This window comes from Mirounga angustirostris, unplaced genomic scaffold, assembly GCF_029215605.1.
Source record: "Mirounga angustirostris isolate CCGP_5_RB_7025 unplaced genomic scaffold, mMirAng1.0.hap1 SCAF_2, whole genome shotgun sequence".
Lineage (NCBI taxonomy): Eukaryota > Metazoa > Chordata > Mammalia > Carnivora > Phocidae > Mirounga > Mirounga angustirostris.
This window is the reverse complement of record NW_026991710.1, coordinates 89,301,099-89,320,672: the sequence shown is the minus strand read 5'-3', so window position 1 is coordinate 89,320,672 and position 19,574 is coordinate 89,301,099. Positions and strand designations below refer to the sequence as shown.

General features: G+C 36.6%; 1 protein-coding gene across 1 annotated transcript in view; it reads left to right on the top strand.

Moving 5' to 3' along the window:
• Positions 1–19,574, top strand: part of COL25A1 (collagen type XXV alpha 1 chain) — a 450,625-nt gene that overhangs the window by 283,147 nt on the left and 147,904 nt on the right. The window contains exons 6-7 of the mRNA XM_045880612.2: positions 18,978–19,004; positions 19,151–19,177. Coding sequence (XP_045736568.1) covers positions 18,978–19,004; positions 19,151–19,177 — 54 coding nt within the window. The remainder of the gene's footprint in view (positions 1–18,977; positions 19,005–19,150; positions 19,178–19,574) is intronic.

Sequence of the window (19,574 nt, the reverse complement as noted above, 5' to 3'; positions counted from 1 at the left end):
GAAATTGTGGTGAACAAGATAGACCCAGTCTCTGTTCTTTTGACAGTTCTTTAAATAATAGTAGTCAAGGAGAGTGTTGAAGTTCTCTCAACTCTCGCAGACCCACCATTCCAAGGATGAGTTCAACCCCACCTACAAATCCTGTCCAGCACCTGCACACCTGGTAATCCCCAGGTGTAATGGGGACCTTAAATATGAGGCATTTAAGAAAACTATTTTCCAACATGCAAGTGACCCATTGCTCTAAGTGTGGTCCTGGTGCCATGCCTTAGTTCTAATGATTGAGTTTCTGCCCACATTCAGGCACCTCTGTTCTGATAGCTGAGTCCTGCCTCCCCATGCCTACCATTCTCTGTCTACATGATGCTCTTCATCCCAGGTCCTCCTTTTCCTCTCCTCTCTACTAGCAGGTGTGAGAGTCGAGGTGCTCATGCTCTATGCAACCACAGTGAAATCCCTCTTGCTCACTGCCTACCTGACAGAATCCCACATTTCTATGTCTTTTGATCCTTTTCTTTTGATCCTGACCATTGCCACTTTTCATGCTGTGAGGACATGACTCTTGCCTGCCTGGCCAGACATGACTGCAAGGGAGGTGAGTCAGGAAAGTGAACATTCAGCTTTTTCCTGTCTTGATGATGGAGATATCGAGGGGTAGGATGGAGCATAGCAGCAGCTAATATCCCATATATGTCTGCTGGATAAAGTTGTTCTGTCATGGTTCTCATGATGTAATTCTTCTGACTCCAAAACTTTAAATTTCAATGTGATTACCACTTAGAGGCCAACAAAATCTAATTATTTGCCCGACATTTAAATCCTTTGATTTGGCCTGTTTTTCTAGCCCTATCTCTCACTAATTTTTCATTTAATGCTCTGAACACTATGCATCATCCAAACCAAAAATCAACCATGTTCCTTTTTTTCTCTTCAAATATGCTTTTCTTCATTTGTCTTTTCTTAGAATAGCCTTTTCTCAGAACTGTTTTCCTCTTAGCCCCTAGATATACTCAGTTTCCACACATCCAGATATGGTCACCTTTCATACTTACATGACACTTCTTCCATCAAGATATCTGCTCTCTCTTTTGCTGAATCTCCACAACACTTTATGTGTACAACTATTTTTTTTAAAGATTTTATTTATTCATTTGTCAGAGAGAGAGAGAGAGAAAGAGCACAAGCAGGTGGCAGGCAGAGGGACAAGCAGGCTCCCCACTGAGCAAGGAGTCAGATGCGGGACTCAATCCCAGGACCCCAGGACCATGACCTGAGCCGAAGGCAGACACTCAACCGACTGAGCCACCCAGGCATCCCTGTGTACAGCTTTTTATACTCCTTTACACTAGAGGGGGGCCTAGACAACGAAGCCAGATAGACTGCAAGTCAAACCCTAGGTTTTCACTTACAAGCTCTGTGACCTTGGGCAAGTTACTCAATCACTTTGAGTCTCCATTTTCCCCATCTGTAAAGCTGGGGAATAATAATAATAATTTCTTACCTCAACAGATAGTGTGAGTATTAAAATAATAGATGTATAACTTTTAATGCAGTGCCTAGTACATGACAGGCACTTAGTAAATATTAATTTCCTCCTTCCATTGTACTTTTTCCTCTTTCTATTGTATCGTAGTCATTTATACACATCCCTTCTCTCTTGACTACTAGCTTTTATGGTCTTCAAAGGCAGAGCTATGCCTTCTCTCATCTTTAGTATCCTCCATAACACTTCACTTAGTACCTGGTACATAGTAGATGTTCAAAAATAATGTTGGGTTATGAACGGTAAATGCAAGGGTTTAAGGAAAAGGAAGCTGAGGAGGAGAGAAAACTATCAGCTCTTCATGATTCTAAGTATCCTGTCAGTAATACTGTGTGTCATCAATAATGCCACTTAAAACAGGCCTCTGAGGTTTCAAAGCTCTGAGATTTTATTGAACATTTGTCAATTTTAATATCTCACTTCCCTTGGTTTGGAGAGTTGGGATACCTTTGTTTCCTTTTATTATAGTAGTTTATTTATATTGATGTTTAATATTTGGTAAAATAAACAGATAGCCTTAGCCCAGGGCCATACTTAAGATGTACTATTTTAGTTTTCAACCATTTATTTGTAGGGTTCAAGGCTTATCTTTGATTTTTAATAATCAAGACAGTTACAGAAAGTAGTTTATGGTGGTTGTGTTTCAGGCCACATTTCTTAAACAATAACATTCTCCCACTAATAAATATTTTAATAGAAATTATAGAAACTGGTTTTAAAAAACCTTCTCAGGAGTCCATCTTGTACGCATTATAAAGATACAGTGGCCTTTTCTTCATCTCCAATAACTCCATCAGTATGTTCAGTAGAAGGTAGTGAGATAGTGGAACCACTGTATTAACTGAAAGGTACCCCTTCTGTACCAAGGGCATTTCTTTTGCGTACAATTTTCAGAATTTCAAAGCCTTCCTCATAACTCTCCTTTGGAGTTGCATGTGAACATAAAGGAGATATAATTCCCTTAGGAATTTGGAGGACTAATGCGGCGTGTATGTTGTAATTCTGTATTACTCAGTGAGAAAAAAATGTAAGAGAAAACCACAAGCAAATACCATCAGACAACTGCACATGAAGGCGTGTGACTTCCATTTGTATTTTTTCAAATGCACTTGAGAAGAAGTAGAAGATGTCACATTGCCTTCCCCCCCAATCCCTTTTTGCTGTTTTGTTGTTGTTCTGACATTGTCACTGCCATTTCACAATATTTTACTAAAATGTAAAGAATCAGGCTGTGTGTGTCTTGTAAGGAATTATTCCCAAATAAAACAGTATATTTTGGGACAATATTTAACTTTCTGTTCATATGTTTTTAATTATATACTAAGCTCCTTCTAACCTAACACTTTAGCAATTCCCATATTTCATGTTTGTGTTCCAGTCCAGCCTTTTTCAGATCCATATAGTCTCACTTGGGGGCAGGGGGAGGACATGTACATTCTTCAAGAAATTTGAAAAGCATGTGTCAGTGTGTGCATGTGTGTGTATGTGTGTGTATGTATAGAAAGTATTTATTTTGCTCAATATATAATAGAACTATCATATTAAACTAGTAATGTTTTCATTCCTGAATAAATTACACTAGATCTGAAAAAGTAGTATCATTCCCCACTATCTGTATTTTATGTGGTGGTTATATGATGAAGAGATTGATTATAAAAGTCTTAACATTTTAGATTTTTTGGTATTTGATTAAGTAATTGGTTAATTGAAAGATTCCATTGTACTCCATATAGCTTATACATATATATATTTATAGACTTATATATTTATATACTTAATACTATATAAATATAAACTTATATACTATACACATAGCATAACAGCTTATTTATTTTACTATATCCATATATATTTTTTTAACATGGTGATTTGTATATTGAAATGGTATAATGTCATCTCAATATTTAATTTTAGCTTAAAATTCTTTCCCACTGAAATTAATTGAAGAACTACTTTCTATTGCCAACTTTATGTTTTATTTTCTATCAAACATATTCCTTTTAATTCTGCCTGAATAAAGGTGAATGGCACATAGACTTTCATGAACAATTAAATTAGTCCAACTTTGATTTACATATGTTGAAGTTGTTATCAATCCCTGAACTTATTCATCTTTGTATCTCAATTTCTTTATCTGGTGTTGATATATATATAAAATGCACAATAAATTTTTATTGAATAAATGTCTACAATTGGGGTGCCTGGGTGGCTCAGTCGGTTAAGCGGCCGATTCTTGGTTTTGGCTCAGGTTGTGATCTCAGGGTCCTGAGATTGGGTTCCACACTGAGCATTGAGTCTGCTTGTCCCTCCCCCTCCCCCTGTGTCCCTCCCTACTCTCTCTCTCATTTTAAAATAAGAAAATAAAATTTAAAAATATAAAATAAATGCCTACAGTTAATAATTCAGATTTAAAGATAATTTTATATATATTTAATGATGAAAAGACTGAAACAGCTGAAAATATCAGCTTTTAGCAGTCCGTTTTTAAAGGGAGCATACGGAATACACTGCGTAGAGTTAAGGGACTGGGCTACGTGGGCAGATGCCTGCATTTAAATACTGGTCACTTACAAACTGTATGACTTTGGGCAAATTATCTGTTTTCCTTCAGTTTTTCAACGTAAAATAAAGATGGTTGGCTTGACTTAATACGCGAGTTAATGAAGCATTTAGAACAGTGTATGGCACGTGTGTTATTATTCAGGTCCTATTTATGCACATGTAAACATCTGCATACAAACCCTCTTATATGAGCACTCACACTGAGACAGCCATGACATCATATAACCCTTATAATGGGACCTCATCTGCTGGATAAACATCCAGTAGAATAATGGCCTCAAGTCATATAGAAATTTAGGTTAAGTAGTTCAATTTTAAAATTAAGAAATTCATGAAAAGTGATTATCACTGTTAGAGATGATTCTAGTATAGGATTCTCTAAAACAAATATTTAGTGTACACTTGTGTGTCTAATTCTTTCCAAAGCTAGTGGAGAGTTTTAGTTAAAAATATTACTCTTCAGTGAAGTAAAATTAATTCACTTTGAAATGTTTCAAACTTCAAAAAAATTTATGAATTTTCTCAAGTAATATTATATAAGTGTTAAATATTATATATGTAATTTCACATATATGTTTTTATGGATTCCTTGGTTTGACAATTTTGATATCATCACCAATAGTCTTAATCGGCTGAATTTATTTTCTCTCTAAATATCTAAATATCTCCAGTCATATTTAGTTGATACCATGTTTTAAATATAGAATGTATTTATTGTGCAATGTGGAAATTAAAATGGAGGAATGCTATAAGATAGTAGGTAGAAAGATAGCTCCAGAAACATTTTATTCTACCTTCTTTCTTTTGGGTAGGCCACAATTAAACTTAGTTTAAATAATAACTACGGGAGACTACTACTTCTCGAAGTTAATGTGAGTCTTTATACTTCAGGTTTATTTTTTTCAAATGGTCAGTATATTCAATGCTAATTATTTAAGATTTAGATCAGGCATAATCTATTGTCATAATTCACGTTCAGTAAATAGTCTTTCTATAAAAAAATACACTGAGGGGCACCTGGGTGGCTCGGTGGGTTAAACACGTGCCTTTGGCTCAGGTCCTGATTTCAGGGTCCTGGGATCGAGCCCCGCGTTGGGCTCCCTGCTCAGCGGGTAGCCTGCTTCTCCCTCTGCCCCTCCCCTGCTTGTGCTCTCTCTCTCCCTGAAAAATAAATAAAATCTTAAAAAAAATACACTGAGTTGAAAACAAATCAAAGGTGATGCATCCTTAATTGATATAGTTGAATAAATACTGAGTATCATTTAGTAAGAATAGTTATGACACACTTCCCTTGAAACCTTTTACCTGGCAACCTGAACAATGGAGCTATTTGGAAAAGAATAAACATAGTGGGGTTTTCAGTTTCTGAAAGAAATCTTATCCTTGCAATAAACTCAGGGCTACCATTTACACTCATGCAGGTTGTGTACTGTGCAAAGCTGTTCAGCAAAGGGACAGGGAAGGTCTGAAATTCAGCTCGTGCTTCGTTTGCCAACCTGTGAGCTCTGGCATGGGGCTGCATCTTCCTGGAGGAAAGCCTTCTTATCTAATTAATACAGTCTCAGCGTGGACCATCAGGACCCTGAATGAAGTGCAAGCAACTTACTCGAAGAAAACTAACCAGTCTTAGTGGTGGGACGCAGGATCTGAGATGAGAACAGTGTGTTCGGGAAGAAAGGTAGAGTGGGCAGTAGGCATTGTCCTGGAGAGAAGCTAGGTGTGCAGTAGACAAGTAGCAGCTGAAGTTGTGGAAATGAGTGAGATGCCCAGAAAGTGTATATCGAGGGTAAGAGAAGTCATGGGTGGAGGAGGGTTAGTTATGAAGTACAGAGAGAGGGAGGAAAAGGGAGGTCTCCTACAGAGAAACCCCCAAGACAGTGGAAGACCCAGAAGAAGGCATTGCCAGAGAAGCTAAAGGAGAGCCGTCAGCTCTGTGAACTATAGTCACAGGGTTTCCAGCTATAAGGTTACTTAGCAACTTTAGTGGTCTGATGGTTTTCAAAACAATATTGCCATGGTTTTAGGAATGACTCAGTATTGAAAATATGGGGAGATTAAAAATAGAACATTCTTCCTAAAAGTTGGGAGTCACAGGCAGGAGGCAGACAGGAGCCAAAAACATCTGTCCATATTTGAGGTGTGAGAAAAGATCTTTAACTGAGTAGAGTTCATCTTCAAGAGACTGTGCAAAGTTGTTTTATTCCTTTTACTATTAGTCTTTACTCTCTGAACTAGAGTTATGAGTCAACAGATGAGAAATTATAGTGACCCCAAAAAGCACAACTTCTGGCTGAAATCAAATATATCCTCATAAACATTCACTGGAAGCATGTTGGCCATACAAATATCTGTGACTTTGACAGTCAGCAGGCTATTCAGGGAATACTAATTTTGGCTCTGATAACTTCTGAGAGCTCTCTGTTGCAGGAAACCTGATAATATATTTATTGACACTTACCATGTATAAAATACAAGACTACATTTGAATTAGGAAGAGAAGAGTGGAAGGAAATAATATTTACAAACCATATGTTCTTTTAATTACTTCCTGCAACTCCCATATGAGGTAAATATTGTTTGTTCCATCCTACAGATGCAGAAACTGAGGCTCAGAGAGGTTAAGTGACCTGCCAAAGGTCATGTTTTAGTACATGTTAAAGCCTCCAAAGGCATTGTTTGTTGTATTTCCCATATACCTCTCTTCTTGCCCTTAGGAGCCCTGATAGCTTAGTATGAAGCACAAATCTTATACCTAGCATGGTCAGCTGGGTTTTATGAAAGAGTCACAAGTGCTTTAGGAATTCAAAACAGGGAAAACATCTCCAAAGGAGGGTCAAGTAAAGCTTAGGGAAGAGAAATCACTGAGATGAGCCATCAATGATGGGCCGTAATGACAGTGAGATTGTAGAGGGGTGGATACAGGATGCTTACTGGACTAAAATTTGTACTGGGACTAACATTTCTTTTAGAAACTCAAATTTCTGCTATGGTTATTTTTTTTTTCCAAATAGCTCCATAGCCCTAGTTGCCAGAAAAGAGGTTTCAAGAAGGTGTGCTATAATTATTCCAAGTCTAATGATAACTAAGAATGCTTATTCAGTGGAAAGAATGGCATAAACAGAGATACAGTGGTGACAGCTGTGAAGGGTCTTCTGAGAACATCTAGTATTCAAGGCTGACTGGAGGACAGGATCCTCATGTGGGGAATTGGGGCAGGGGTGGGAGAGGGGATAAAAGAGAAAAGAAAAGTTAGGAGCAGATCATAGAGGACTTTGGACATAGGCAGAAGTTAACATTTCATTTGGTGGGAATCTGAAGCATCGCCTAAAATAAAATTTTTAATTATGTAACTACTTCTTTGGGCAATTCTCAAACATACTCAAAAGGAAAAGAAAATGGTATCATAAATTGCCCTGGAACTGCTACCCAGCTTCAAGAATTATCAATGGCTGGCTAATCTTGTTTCATAAATCCCTTTCCCTTGTTTTTCTTGTTTTGTTTTGTTTGCTGATATATTTTTAAAAGCAAAACCTAGATATCATGTCATTGCATCTGCAAATACTAAAATACAAATCTCTGATAGGGCCTTTCTAAAATATAACCATCATTTCATTATCAACCCTAATAAAATCAACAATAATTTCTTATTATCATCATATTCAAATTTCCCCGGTTGTCTCAAACATGTCTCTTTATAGATGGCTTGTTTGAATCAAGATCCCAAACCCGGTTGGCATTTAATTGCTATAACTCTTCGGTCTCTTTTACTGTCTAGGCCTCTTCTCCTAAAAAAATTTTTTCACGTCACCAATTTTCCCACAACAGTTGATCTGTATTCCATATACGGAATGCCCCATGTTCTGGATTGATCTCATTAAATCCTCATGGTGCTGTTTAGCTTGTTCCCCTGTCTTCTGTATTTCTCATAAACTGCAAGTTCCATTTAGAAGTTTGATTAGGTTCTGGTTCAATTTTTAGGAATAATCTCTTATGAAGGTGTAGCATACTCCCTTCTTCATTATATCAAGAGGCAGGTAATATTCTTTTGATCAGCAGGTCAAATGGTATTGGCCTGATTCCCTGCAACCTATCCTGTAACAGCTTTTGCATCCATGGAGGATTGTTGCCTATAATGACGTTTTCGTTGGGCCCTTGACAGTTTTGGGGCTGAGGAATATGTTCAGGAATGTGCTTTAGGAAATCTAATCTGACAAAAGTATATAGGATGAAATAAAGTGAGGGAAGACCTGGAGAGGCTTGTAGACTATTCTTGTTTTCCAGGAATAAGGATGCTGGCAACAAATATGGAAAGATAGATTCAAGGGATTTTGTGGAGAATGAAATCTCTGAGACTTGGCAATAGATTCCAATTGCCAAATCAAACATAACACTGACTTTTTAGAGTTGGAGGAGTAGTGGTGTGTTTAACAAAAACAGGAAGGTCAGGAGTCATGAGTGGCTTGCAGTAGAAATTGAGAAGTTTGGTTTGAGAATGATGAGTTTTAGCTGATGATGGTGTATCTTGGCTTAGACATCTGGTGAGCAGTTGGAAATGCAGCACTGCAGCCTGGAAAAGAATTGAGGACATGAGTCAGGTAATAATTAAAGCCTGGAGGGTACATTTGATAGCTGATGAAGGGAGTAAAGTGAAAAGACAAAAGGTTTAGACACAAATTTGGGCAATTGTGACATGTTTGGGTTTTGTCAACCCTTCCTCCCCAAAGCTCTGGTTTATTTAGTTATAGTTCAGCCCAAGGTGACTCCTTTCCAGGGCCCCAAAGACTGGCTCAGCAGTTTCCCTTCTCATAGCTTAGCTTTCTTCTTCCTAATGGAAAGAAATGCCCCCAAGACCAATATGTATTTCAACTCCTGTTACTTTATTTTTCCTAAAACCAGATTATAAAAATATGACTTCTACTCTGCTACCTCCCTTCTCTTTCCTCAAATCCAATTTTCTTTCTATGGCCAATCTATTATTAAACAAGTTTGATGGAGATAGTTTGAGAAGATAGGACCTTAAAGTGAGGGAATAGAGGGCAAAAGCAACTTTTCTTCCCTTTAACTTTTGGGGAGGGTGAATGGATGTGTTTGGAGAGCAAGGGGAAGAACCGAAGGGAACTGTATTGGTTGAAAAGACATGAGAGCAATGATACATAGCAGGCAAGGTTGGGGAGGAGGCATGGATGCATAGGTACAATACCACCTTCGCTCCACACAGAGAGGAAGTGAAGCTACGGAAGAATCTGGAGATGGAGAGCATGGTAGTTGTAGAAGCTTACATGAAAAGCTTTTGATCTTTTAGTCATCAACTGAGAGTGATAGAGACTGGGCTTCTAATTTGTATGAGAAGCTTGAGAATCATAGACAAGCCCTGAGATTCAGGCTCTTCTAGTCTCATTTGACAGTTGATTGTTTTTTATTCCTTCTCCATATCTCCTTAGACTCAAAGAGATATCTATCCTTATCCCTGTGTTGCGCTCAGTTGCCCTTCACAGAACTGCATCGTTTTATAGAATACTCTGAATGAAGCAAAGAATCAAACTGACCTGCAAAGCAGGCTTTCTTGAGTAGCCTGGGCAAAATTATGTTGGGACAGTATATTAGGAAGCATGCTGAAATAAACTATTGTAGATTAAACCCAAGGTTAAAGATGGATATACCTCCTTATACATTTGAATTCTATTGAGGAGGGTAAGAGTATCATAGGATAGCTTACACCATTAGCTGTAAAATCACAGGGGCTACTGTGGGCATTTAGAGAGCAAGTTGATACTTTCTTTCAACAAAAAGAATGTTTAGGATTCCAAGTCTTTCACCATGGAGTTCATTTTATTTGACCTCTTAAAAATAAGTAAAAAAAAAAAACAAAGTTAAACAAAAAAATTTTAGCAGTCACTTAAAACATTTGGATATAAGGGATGAGGCTGGAGAGAAGGGAGCCCTTGGTTTTGATTGGCAGGAGCAGTAATTTGGCTGTATTTAATTTGTATTGTGTTAGAAAAGAAAGCCAGAGTGAGCTTCCCTGATTCCTGCTGTTTTATAAGCCCTTAACTCCATTGAGCTACATCAGTCTTACTTTTGAGAGTCCTTTTTAAATGTTTAGTTTTTCTAAATTTTCTTTTAGTGCTAGACCCCACTAATTGCTTCCTTATGGCAGCTGCTTATGATTTAAGACTGATCGTGGGCACATATAGTCAGTCCCTTGTTCAGGGCTTGAACTGACATCACAAAAGAACTTAAAGTTACGATCTCACCACAGAAAATGCCCAGAAAAGAATAGCTGTAAAAATTAGTTTTGCAATAGTGGGGCTGGTTTTGATATTTGAAATTTCTGTTTATACCTACCCCCTTTCCTGCTGGGTCTCTTTTAATCTTCAATGCAAAATGAAAGGTGTAAAGTCTGAAGCTATAAATCTGTTTATGGCTATAATTCCCTTCCCTGGTTTAGCAGAGTTTGACACTATAATAAACACGGCTCTTCTGCAACAACATTGAATCTGGTTCTTGTATAATTCTTTATGTGTTGCTGCTTTGAACACCAGGAGTTTTATTGCATTCTTTTCTTTCAGGGTGTTTCAATTCAGCAAAAAATTGATTGAGCACCTACTATATGCTGAGGGCAACTAGGTAGTTCTAGGGCCTAAAATGTAGTCTTGGTTAGTCATTAAAGTAATGTAGTTAAAACTGCAATGAACTGTTTTTGTCTTGCTTTGGTTTTTTTTTTTTTTTTGGTAATAGTTCCTAAATATCGAGGTAAGCTATATTAAACCTTGTATTCTCCAAACATTTTCAACCATATGCCTAACATACTTCTTACCACATGGCCTCTTGATTTTAGGAAATCAATTATGTTTACCTTATTTATCCTCAGGTCAGATATCTGAGAAAAAAAATTTATTATATGTTTACCATAATTAAAATATTAAAAACATTAACTGTGTACTTAATAATCACTACTATTGGTCAATCAGGCATTCTACAAATTGTTTCATGGACAACGTTTTATGTTAGCCAAATAATAAGCTTTGTTTTCCCAATTTTACAGATGAAGAAACTGAGGCTTAAAGAGTTTAATTAACCTGCCAAAATTCACACAAGTGATCACAACCAGGATTTCAATCTGAATCTGTTTGACTCCAAATCTTGAGCTCTTAACCACCAAGACACTTTATGTAGTTTATTTTGAAATAATTTCTCCAAATTATACTTTTGCTTTTATCAAATTTTTAAAAAGATTTATTTATTAATTTGAGAAAGAGAAAGTGAGAAGGAGGGAGAGAGAGTATGAGCAGGGGGAGGGGCAGTGGGAGAAGCAGACTCCCCACTGAGCAGGGAGCCCGACGCGGAGCTCAATCCCAGGGCTCCGGGATCATGACCTGAACTGAAGGCAGACACTTAACCAACTGAGCCACCCAGGCACCCCTATACTTTTGCTTTTTATTTTTATTTTTTTCTGAAGCATTTAAAAAGAAATTACAGGCAAACATACACACTCAGACACACACACACAGATCTATACTTACATATAGGACCTCCTACATTTTCATGTCAGGTTTTCCATAAAAAGTTTAAAATTTACACATTACCTGTTGAAGTTATTTGCAAAGTGAAAAGTCTATGAAACAAAAAAAGGTGATTTTAGGAAGAAATGTCCCTAAAAATGTATATTATGCTAGTAAAACAGAAAACTATAGAGTTCAAGGTTTTAGGTATATACTTGGAAGAACACACGTTCACATTTTAGTTAGAAGTGAGCCTAAGCTAACTGCATAAAACACTTTACTCAGAAGTATGGTAGATTTATCAACATGTAAATAGCTAGGGTCCTTATTTTTCAAGTGAGCACTGGATTTTTCCATTGTTACGATTGTATCCATTGTATGATTTTGTGAGTTTCAGATACCTGCTAAAAACTACCAAATTCAATTTATTCGTGAATGTATGGCTTAAGAGCATCTATCTCATTGGCACAATGGGCCAAATTCATGATGCAGTGAGAGAGTAGGGAGAAATCTTACCATCTGTATAATTGAGGCTTTTATCCTACTTGAATAAGGGAAAATGGGATATTCCCTGTTTCCTTCCTCAGTAGGAGACTGTGAACATTGATAGAGTAATGTTTGCAAGAATGCCTGAGAATGACCAACGCTGTAGACTTTGTCTTCCTTATCCTTAAAAAACTAGGGAAATTACAGCTCTTAAATATAGTAAGCCCACGTTCATCATGCAGTCTAAAAAGCAGAGGAAAAAATGTAATAAAGGGGCACTTTATTAATAAGTTAACACAGAGGAAGGATGGCCGCAGAGTATGGCCACCATACGTCATTTGTGCTCCTTTTACCCAACAGTGACGATAGAGAATTTTCTCTCTTTCTCAACTACTTCTGATTGGGCCAGCCAAGGCTGCCAACAATCAGTTTTGATTTGAATACCCCTAAAACCAGATTTAAAATTCTATATGGTTCACTTGGCTCTGGAGTTCCTGTGTTCATCAGAGTTGAAGCAGAGTAGGTCAACCATTTTCTGTTAATACACTACGTTGTGAACTTTCAAATGAATCACCATGTTGGTGATCTGTCAATGGCTCTCATGTCCATTCCACTAACTGGTCTTGTTGGTTCTATCTCAGAAATGTCTTCTGAATCTAGAACTTCTTCTTTGTTCCCACGATCATCTGTCTCCTGGACCAAGGCAACAACTTCCTAAGGGTAACATTCCATGCTCTCAGAGTCCCAAGGAGCACACTTGATCTTACCACTCCCTTGTTAAATTGATGACAGAATTTGGCCCAGGGACTTGGGTATTACTAGCCAACCTTCCCAAATCTCACTATTCCACATTTCCACTCCTCACACCACATATGTTCTTACTCCCCTGAACTCCTTGTCTTTCTCTGATAGCATGATATTTTTTCACAGTTAGCATGTTCTCCCCTTCCACCTGAACTGCTTCACCCTTTGCCAGTCCCCTTTATCTCTGGCCAACTTTTAAGAGCCAGTTCCAAAATCATCTTTGGAACTCCAGTTCTCCCACTTTCTTTTCTCTCTGTACTGCCACAGCACAGCATTCATTCCACTGATTACAATTATGGTTACATATCCCTCCTCCAGACTCAGAGCACATTGACTGGCTGGTAGTTGGCCATAAATGCTTAGAAAATGAAACTTGCTGGTCTTCATAAGTCTATGGTAATGAAAAGATTAATCAGAAAAAGGGTTGTTACATTTCAAAAATGAAAATGATCTACACTTTTCTGGGATAAAAATCATAACTCCATTCTTATTCCAGCAGCTCTGGCTGCCAAGAATATCCAGGGTTTGCTCTTTTTCCATTTTTTTTAACTTCTAGCAGAATTTAATTTTGTTTTCATGATTGCCATCTATAAAAAATCATTCCCCCTTTAGCTTTTGCCATTCAAAGTAGGCAAATTTACAGTTCTAGTGAATGAAAGGACTTAATTGAGATATCCAGGCTCCATGAATATATGTCTTTTCCAGCTATATTTCAATTACTTTTATGCAGGTTGAAATCCAACATTTTACTGAATCTCAATTATTGTGCCTCTCATTCATAATGCTTTTAGTTTGGCTTTATAATTTAATTGAAATAGGTAATAGAGCATGGAAAAAGATCTAAAATCTTAGTTACTTGGATAGAAATAGATTTGGGGAGACTGAAATTGGTATAGGCCAAGATCCACATTAAAGTCTTGGTACAAACAGAAGGATTGTTGCCATAAATTCTGAATTTGAATAAGGGCTAATTTGAAGTTTGCCACTGATATTTATAAATACTTTGGTAGTAAATTAATAACACTCTAACAACACTCTAAAAGAAATGTTCCAACTACTGACCAAGAACACTAATAATAAAAACTTTGTTAGCACTTTCAAAATTTATGTAATTAGGGCTAATAAGATAAAACTAATTAAAAATAATCATTTCAAATATTCTTATTTATTTATTTAAATGGACATAATAAAAGATCTGACTCCAATCTACTGGACCAGACCAGAAGGACAGGAATCCCAAGCCTTACATAAAGAGTCATAAATAATGACTCACTATTCCCTTATTTATGACCACTAGTTTTACCATATTTACTTATCATTGACCTCAACCTTGTTTTAGCAACAAAGTTTTATTTTCAAATAGTTACCAATGAATCACTGATACTGATACCTGAACAACAGATATGTCCACTATTAATTGCTAATTTGGTGCAGTTGGAAGCAACAAAATGCCATGGTAAAATATACTATAATTCAAATATTCATTCATTTTAATTATTGCCTATCCTTTAGTTAATATCAGTCTAAGGACAAAATAACTTAGTTACCCAGCTTTAATTTTAAAAGTTAATAATCGGGGCACCTGAGTGGCTCAGTTGGTTAAGCGGCTGCCTTCGGCTCGGGTCGTGATCCCGGGGTCCTGGGATCGAGTCCCATGTCGGGCTCCCCGCTCGGCGAGGAACCTGCTTCTCCCTCTGTCTCCTGGCTTGTGCTCTCACTCTCTCTCTCTGTCAAATAAATAAATAAATAAAATATTTAAAAAAAAAGTTAATAATCAAAAAAACCTTTCTTTCATTTGTAATATTTTGACCTAGAAGAAAACCATGGCTCCCAAATTTTGAAATACTATCTGTGTTTACTAAGGTCGTCCACGTTTTCCTTCAAATTCAATCCATATTTGCAGTGAAGAGGATCCAATTCAGAAAGGAGAGTGGGATTTCAGTCAGAACAGAAGAAAACACCTGCCATTAATCCCAAGAGCACAAGTGGGGTCTGGAGTGTCCGAAGCAGCCGCCACAGCTGTGAATGGAGGTTGACCTCTGCTTCGGTTCTGTCTTGAGCTGGCAGGTGCCAGGACGCCATTCTGTCTGCTCAGAAACATCCCCTTCTGAAGCAGCAGTATTTTATTGCTCAGTTGTGAATGCAGATTTTTATGTGTTCATGAATTAAGGATCCTTGCTTATGGCAAACTGTCTAAAGAGGTCTAGTTTTCATATGTGGCTTTGGCATTAGTCATTGGACTTTGGGGGAAAAAGTCATCTCTGCTCCCCACTGTAAAATTGTTTTAGAAAAGCTTTGACCTCAAACATGCCATATAACCTAATAAAGTGCCTTTCGAGGACTGGTACAATGAGAGGCTTGGCCTCTGAAATCTCACCAGCAAAAGCAAACTAAACTTCAAAGAGAAAAAGCTTTTGGGGGGAAAGGAGTGGGAGCAGGGGAGGGGCTCCATAGTAACTATAAGTATCTTTATAGTAGCTGGATTTTCTAGGGAGTTTTTCTTAATGCTGGTATCGGGAAGTGTTTAACTGTGGCACTAGACTATTAAGCTTTTCCAAAACAGACCACTCAGGTTTTCTAAATCAGCTTTTCCCACCATATCTTCCGTCAGTGCCTGGAACATTGCCAAACTCTTTATAGGCATTTATATATAAATGTATATAAAAATCAAAATACACTTAAATAACATGGTATTTCAATCAAGACTAGAATCTCCATTGTATTTCTGAGACTGGATGGTAGGTGTCCTCTCACTCTTTTTTGGGGTTTCCTTTGCCCCACCAAAAATAAAACCCTACTTGTAGAGCATTAGAGAACATTTCATGTGTTAAAAATAACCAAATAAATTCTTTAAACTTAATTTTACAGAGGTAGACACACAGTCTATACCAATTACTCACTACTCATTCACTGAAAACATTAATAAAACATTAAAATTTTACTGAAAACATAAAGAAAATAATTTCCTTGGTTTCCCTTTTTTTAATGGCAAAATTATTTTTGGGACAAGAGAAACAAGGGTTTGTTTAGTTGATTTCCTTATCTTAGCTCTCTCTCTTCTCTCTCACTCTGACCCTCCACAATTACTCTTTTTCTCATTTTGAACTTGAGATCTTGGGGTCACTACCCAGGATACTGGGAAATGTAATTGGCAGCATTTCAGAAGGCATCTGTTGAAGGCAGGCACATAGTCATCATTCTTTATGAGAATCTAGTTCTAGGGCTGTGTCCCAACACTTACCATCCTAACCTAGGCACACAGACTAGGTTAAAGTCCTGGCTAACTCACTTGCAAGAGACCTAACCTTGATAATCTTTGAGTTTCATTTTTGGCATCTATAAAAGGAATATCATAATATTCTCTTCATTGGATTGGGACCAGATGAAAGTTCTTTGTTGATGGTAAAATATATAAACTACAAGACATGATATTATTGTTATTATTAAGTTCATGATAACCTCACAGCTGTTACCAGAAGTGTCACAACTGAGAGTAGGAATTTAGTACAGTTCCTCTGCAGCAGATACTTAGCAGGAGATGTTTTAGTAGACAGAGTATTCCCACATTTCCACCTGAAGTGACATTGCAGGGACTTAGGAAGGAGTACTTTGCTAGAACCTTGGCTGTGCTTCTAGTCTAGACTTACACTTGTCTTCCAGCCCTGCCGAAGGTGAAGGTGAGAGATTGAAGGTAACTCTGAAATGCTCCAATTCCTCAAGTAGGCTGAGCCCTGGAACATGATTTCGTCTTTAAGAGCTAGGGGAAAAAAGTATTGATGTCTCTAGAATTAGTATGTCCTGCTGGCATTTTTGTTCAAAGATAAAGAAAAATCTCAATGTGGCTTAAGAACAGACAGCTGCCCAACAAAGTAGAAAATCCTAAAAAGAGCCACATCTATATGGTTATCTGATTTATGACAAAGATAACACTGTACTACAATGAGGAAAAGATTCATTTTCAATAAATGGTGTTGGGTTAATTTGATATTCACATAGGAGAAAAAGAGCATCTTGACTTTGACCTCACATCATGTACAAAATCAGTTCCCCATGAATTTAGATCTGAGTATGAAAAATAAAGAAATAAAGCCTCTATTTTTTTACTTTATTTTTTTATTGTTGTTTTCCTCTTTCAGTTTCCATGCCATCCAGACAGTATAAGTTTAACATACAGTGTTGTATTTATTTTAGGTGTACAATATAGTGAGTCAACAATTCAATACAATCCTCAGTATTCATCATGATAAACGTACTCTTAATCCCCTTCACCTATTTCACCCATCCCCCACCAACCTCCCCTCTGGCAACCACCAGTTTGTTCTCTATAGTTAAAAGTCTGCTTTTTTGGTCTCTTTTTTTTCTTTGTTTTGTTTCTTAAATATCACATATGAGTGAAATCATATGGTATTTGTCTTTCTCTGTCTGACATATTTTACTTGGCATCATACCCTCTAGATACATCTGTGTTATCACATATGCAAGATTTCATTCTTTTTTATGGTTGAGTGATATTATATCATATATATGTATATATTACATCTCTTTTTTATTTATCTTAATTTTTAAAAAAATTAATTCTAGTATAGTTAACATACAGTGTTATAGTAGTTTCAATAAGGCTTTTAGCTTTTAGAATAAACATAGAAGAACCTCTTTATGACCTTGGAGTAAGCAAAGATTCCTTAAGTGGAATACAAAAAGAGATAAAGAGAAAAAAATGTTAAATAGAGTTTTATTAAAATTGAAAACTTCTGTTCATTGAAACCTAGTTAAGAGAATATAAACACAGTACACAGAGTGGGAGAATATATTTGCAAAAAATAACTGATAGAAAACTCATAATCAGAATAATGTAAAGTACTCTCACACCTCTCGATATATATAGATATTATAATATGTAAAGAACTCTGGTAAGTCTAAAGGACAACTCAGTAGAAAAAGGGCAAGAGACGTGAATAAACACTTTGTGGGTGAAGTTACAAAATGGACAACACATGCATTAGAAGGAGTTAAGCTAATTAATCACTGGAGAAATGCAAATTAAAACAGTGTGAAACTACTACACCTCCCACCAGAATGTCTAAAACAAAAAAAGATGGAAAATGCCGAGTATTGATGATGATATAGGAGAACTGAAATTCTTGTATACTGGTGATGGGAGTGTAAATTGTTAGAACCACACTGAAAAACGATTTGTCAGTACCTACTAAAATTGAACATATTAGGTATTTTCTATAACCCAAAATTCCACTCCTAGATTTACACCCAACAGAAATGCATACAGTTTTTAATCAAAAGACATAAAGTTAGGATATTTGTAGCAGCATTATTTTTAGTAGTCAAGACATAGAAACGCCTGAAAACAAAGGGCCATCAACCAAGTAGAATAAACAAATAAATTATGGTTTATTCACATGGTGGAATATTATAAAGCAGTAAGAACAAACGATCTACAGCACACACAAAATTATGAATACATTTTACACATTGAGCAAAGGAGGTCAGACTCATACTGGTATCATTCCATTTCTGTAACTACAAAAACAGACAAACTGTTTTGTCAGAGGTCAGAAATAGTAGTCACTGTTGGTTGAGAGTAATGACAAGAAAATGTCACCACAGTCCTTCTGGATTTCCTTAGCTGATTTCTACTTGCATAGGTACATTTAGCTTGTAAAAATTTATCCAGCATATTATATACTTATGACACGTGGACTTTGTGTACTTTTCTGTGTGTGTGTGTGTAGTATAGCAGTATATATGTACTATATACTATGGTATAGTACCATATTTTACTGGTATATGTACCAATATGGTATAGTACAATGCATACCGGTATATGATATATACCATACTATATATACCATTATACTATATATGATAGTATGTGTATTATACCACTTTCACATTCTAACCATCTTACAATTATAATTTAGAACCTAAAATTCCTTGATAAACCTCATTGACCGGTATACCTCTTTGCCCTTTGCATGAATCTTGCAGCTAACTAGCTGATATATTCAAGCTACAATTTTTTAAATTTATTAAAACATTTCTTTCTTTCTTTTTCTTTTTTTTAGGGCCCTCCTGGTCCAAAAGGTGATAAGGTAAGAAAATGTGTAGCAGAAACTAATTAAGTTAGTGGAAATCCATTGGTATGACTTATGCTATGTTATATTTTGGTCTTTTTAATGAGCATCGAATGCAGCCTTTATGCTAAAACTATTTATCATCTCATCTTCCTACTCTACAGGGAGAACAAGGTGATCAGGGACCTCGGGTAAGTTGTATTCTTCCAATCCTGGGCAGAAAATTGGTTTTCAGCTCCAAACTTATTGAATTAAAGTAGCCCTGGCTTTATAACATGTCTTTGTGTCATGGTTTAGTAATAGCTGGCAAAAAATACCATCCCACTTGTAAGTGAAATAGCCTTAATAATAATTAATGGGTATATCCTGTAGCATAGCTTTAAGTTCATACCTATAAGTAGGACACTGTACAATAATTAGCCCTACTGATGAAGGGCCAGATCACTACTAAAGAGTCAATAACAACCACCATTCCGATGGCTATTGGGTCCTTCAGATTTGCATGCATTGTTTTGTATGCATTGTTTTGGATTCCTGTCGAATTTGGCCTTTTTCTGCAGTTAAACTTTATGTGCTATTGCATAAATA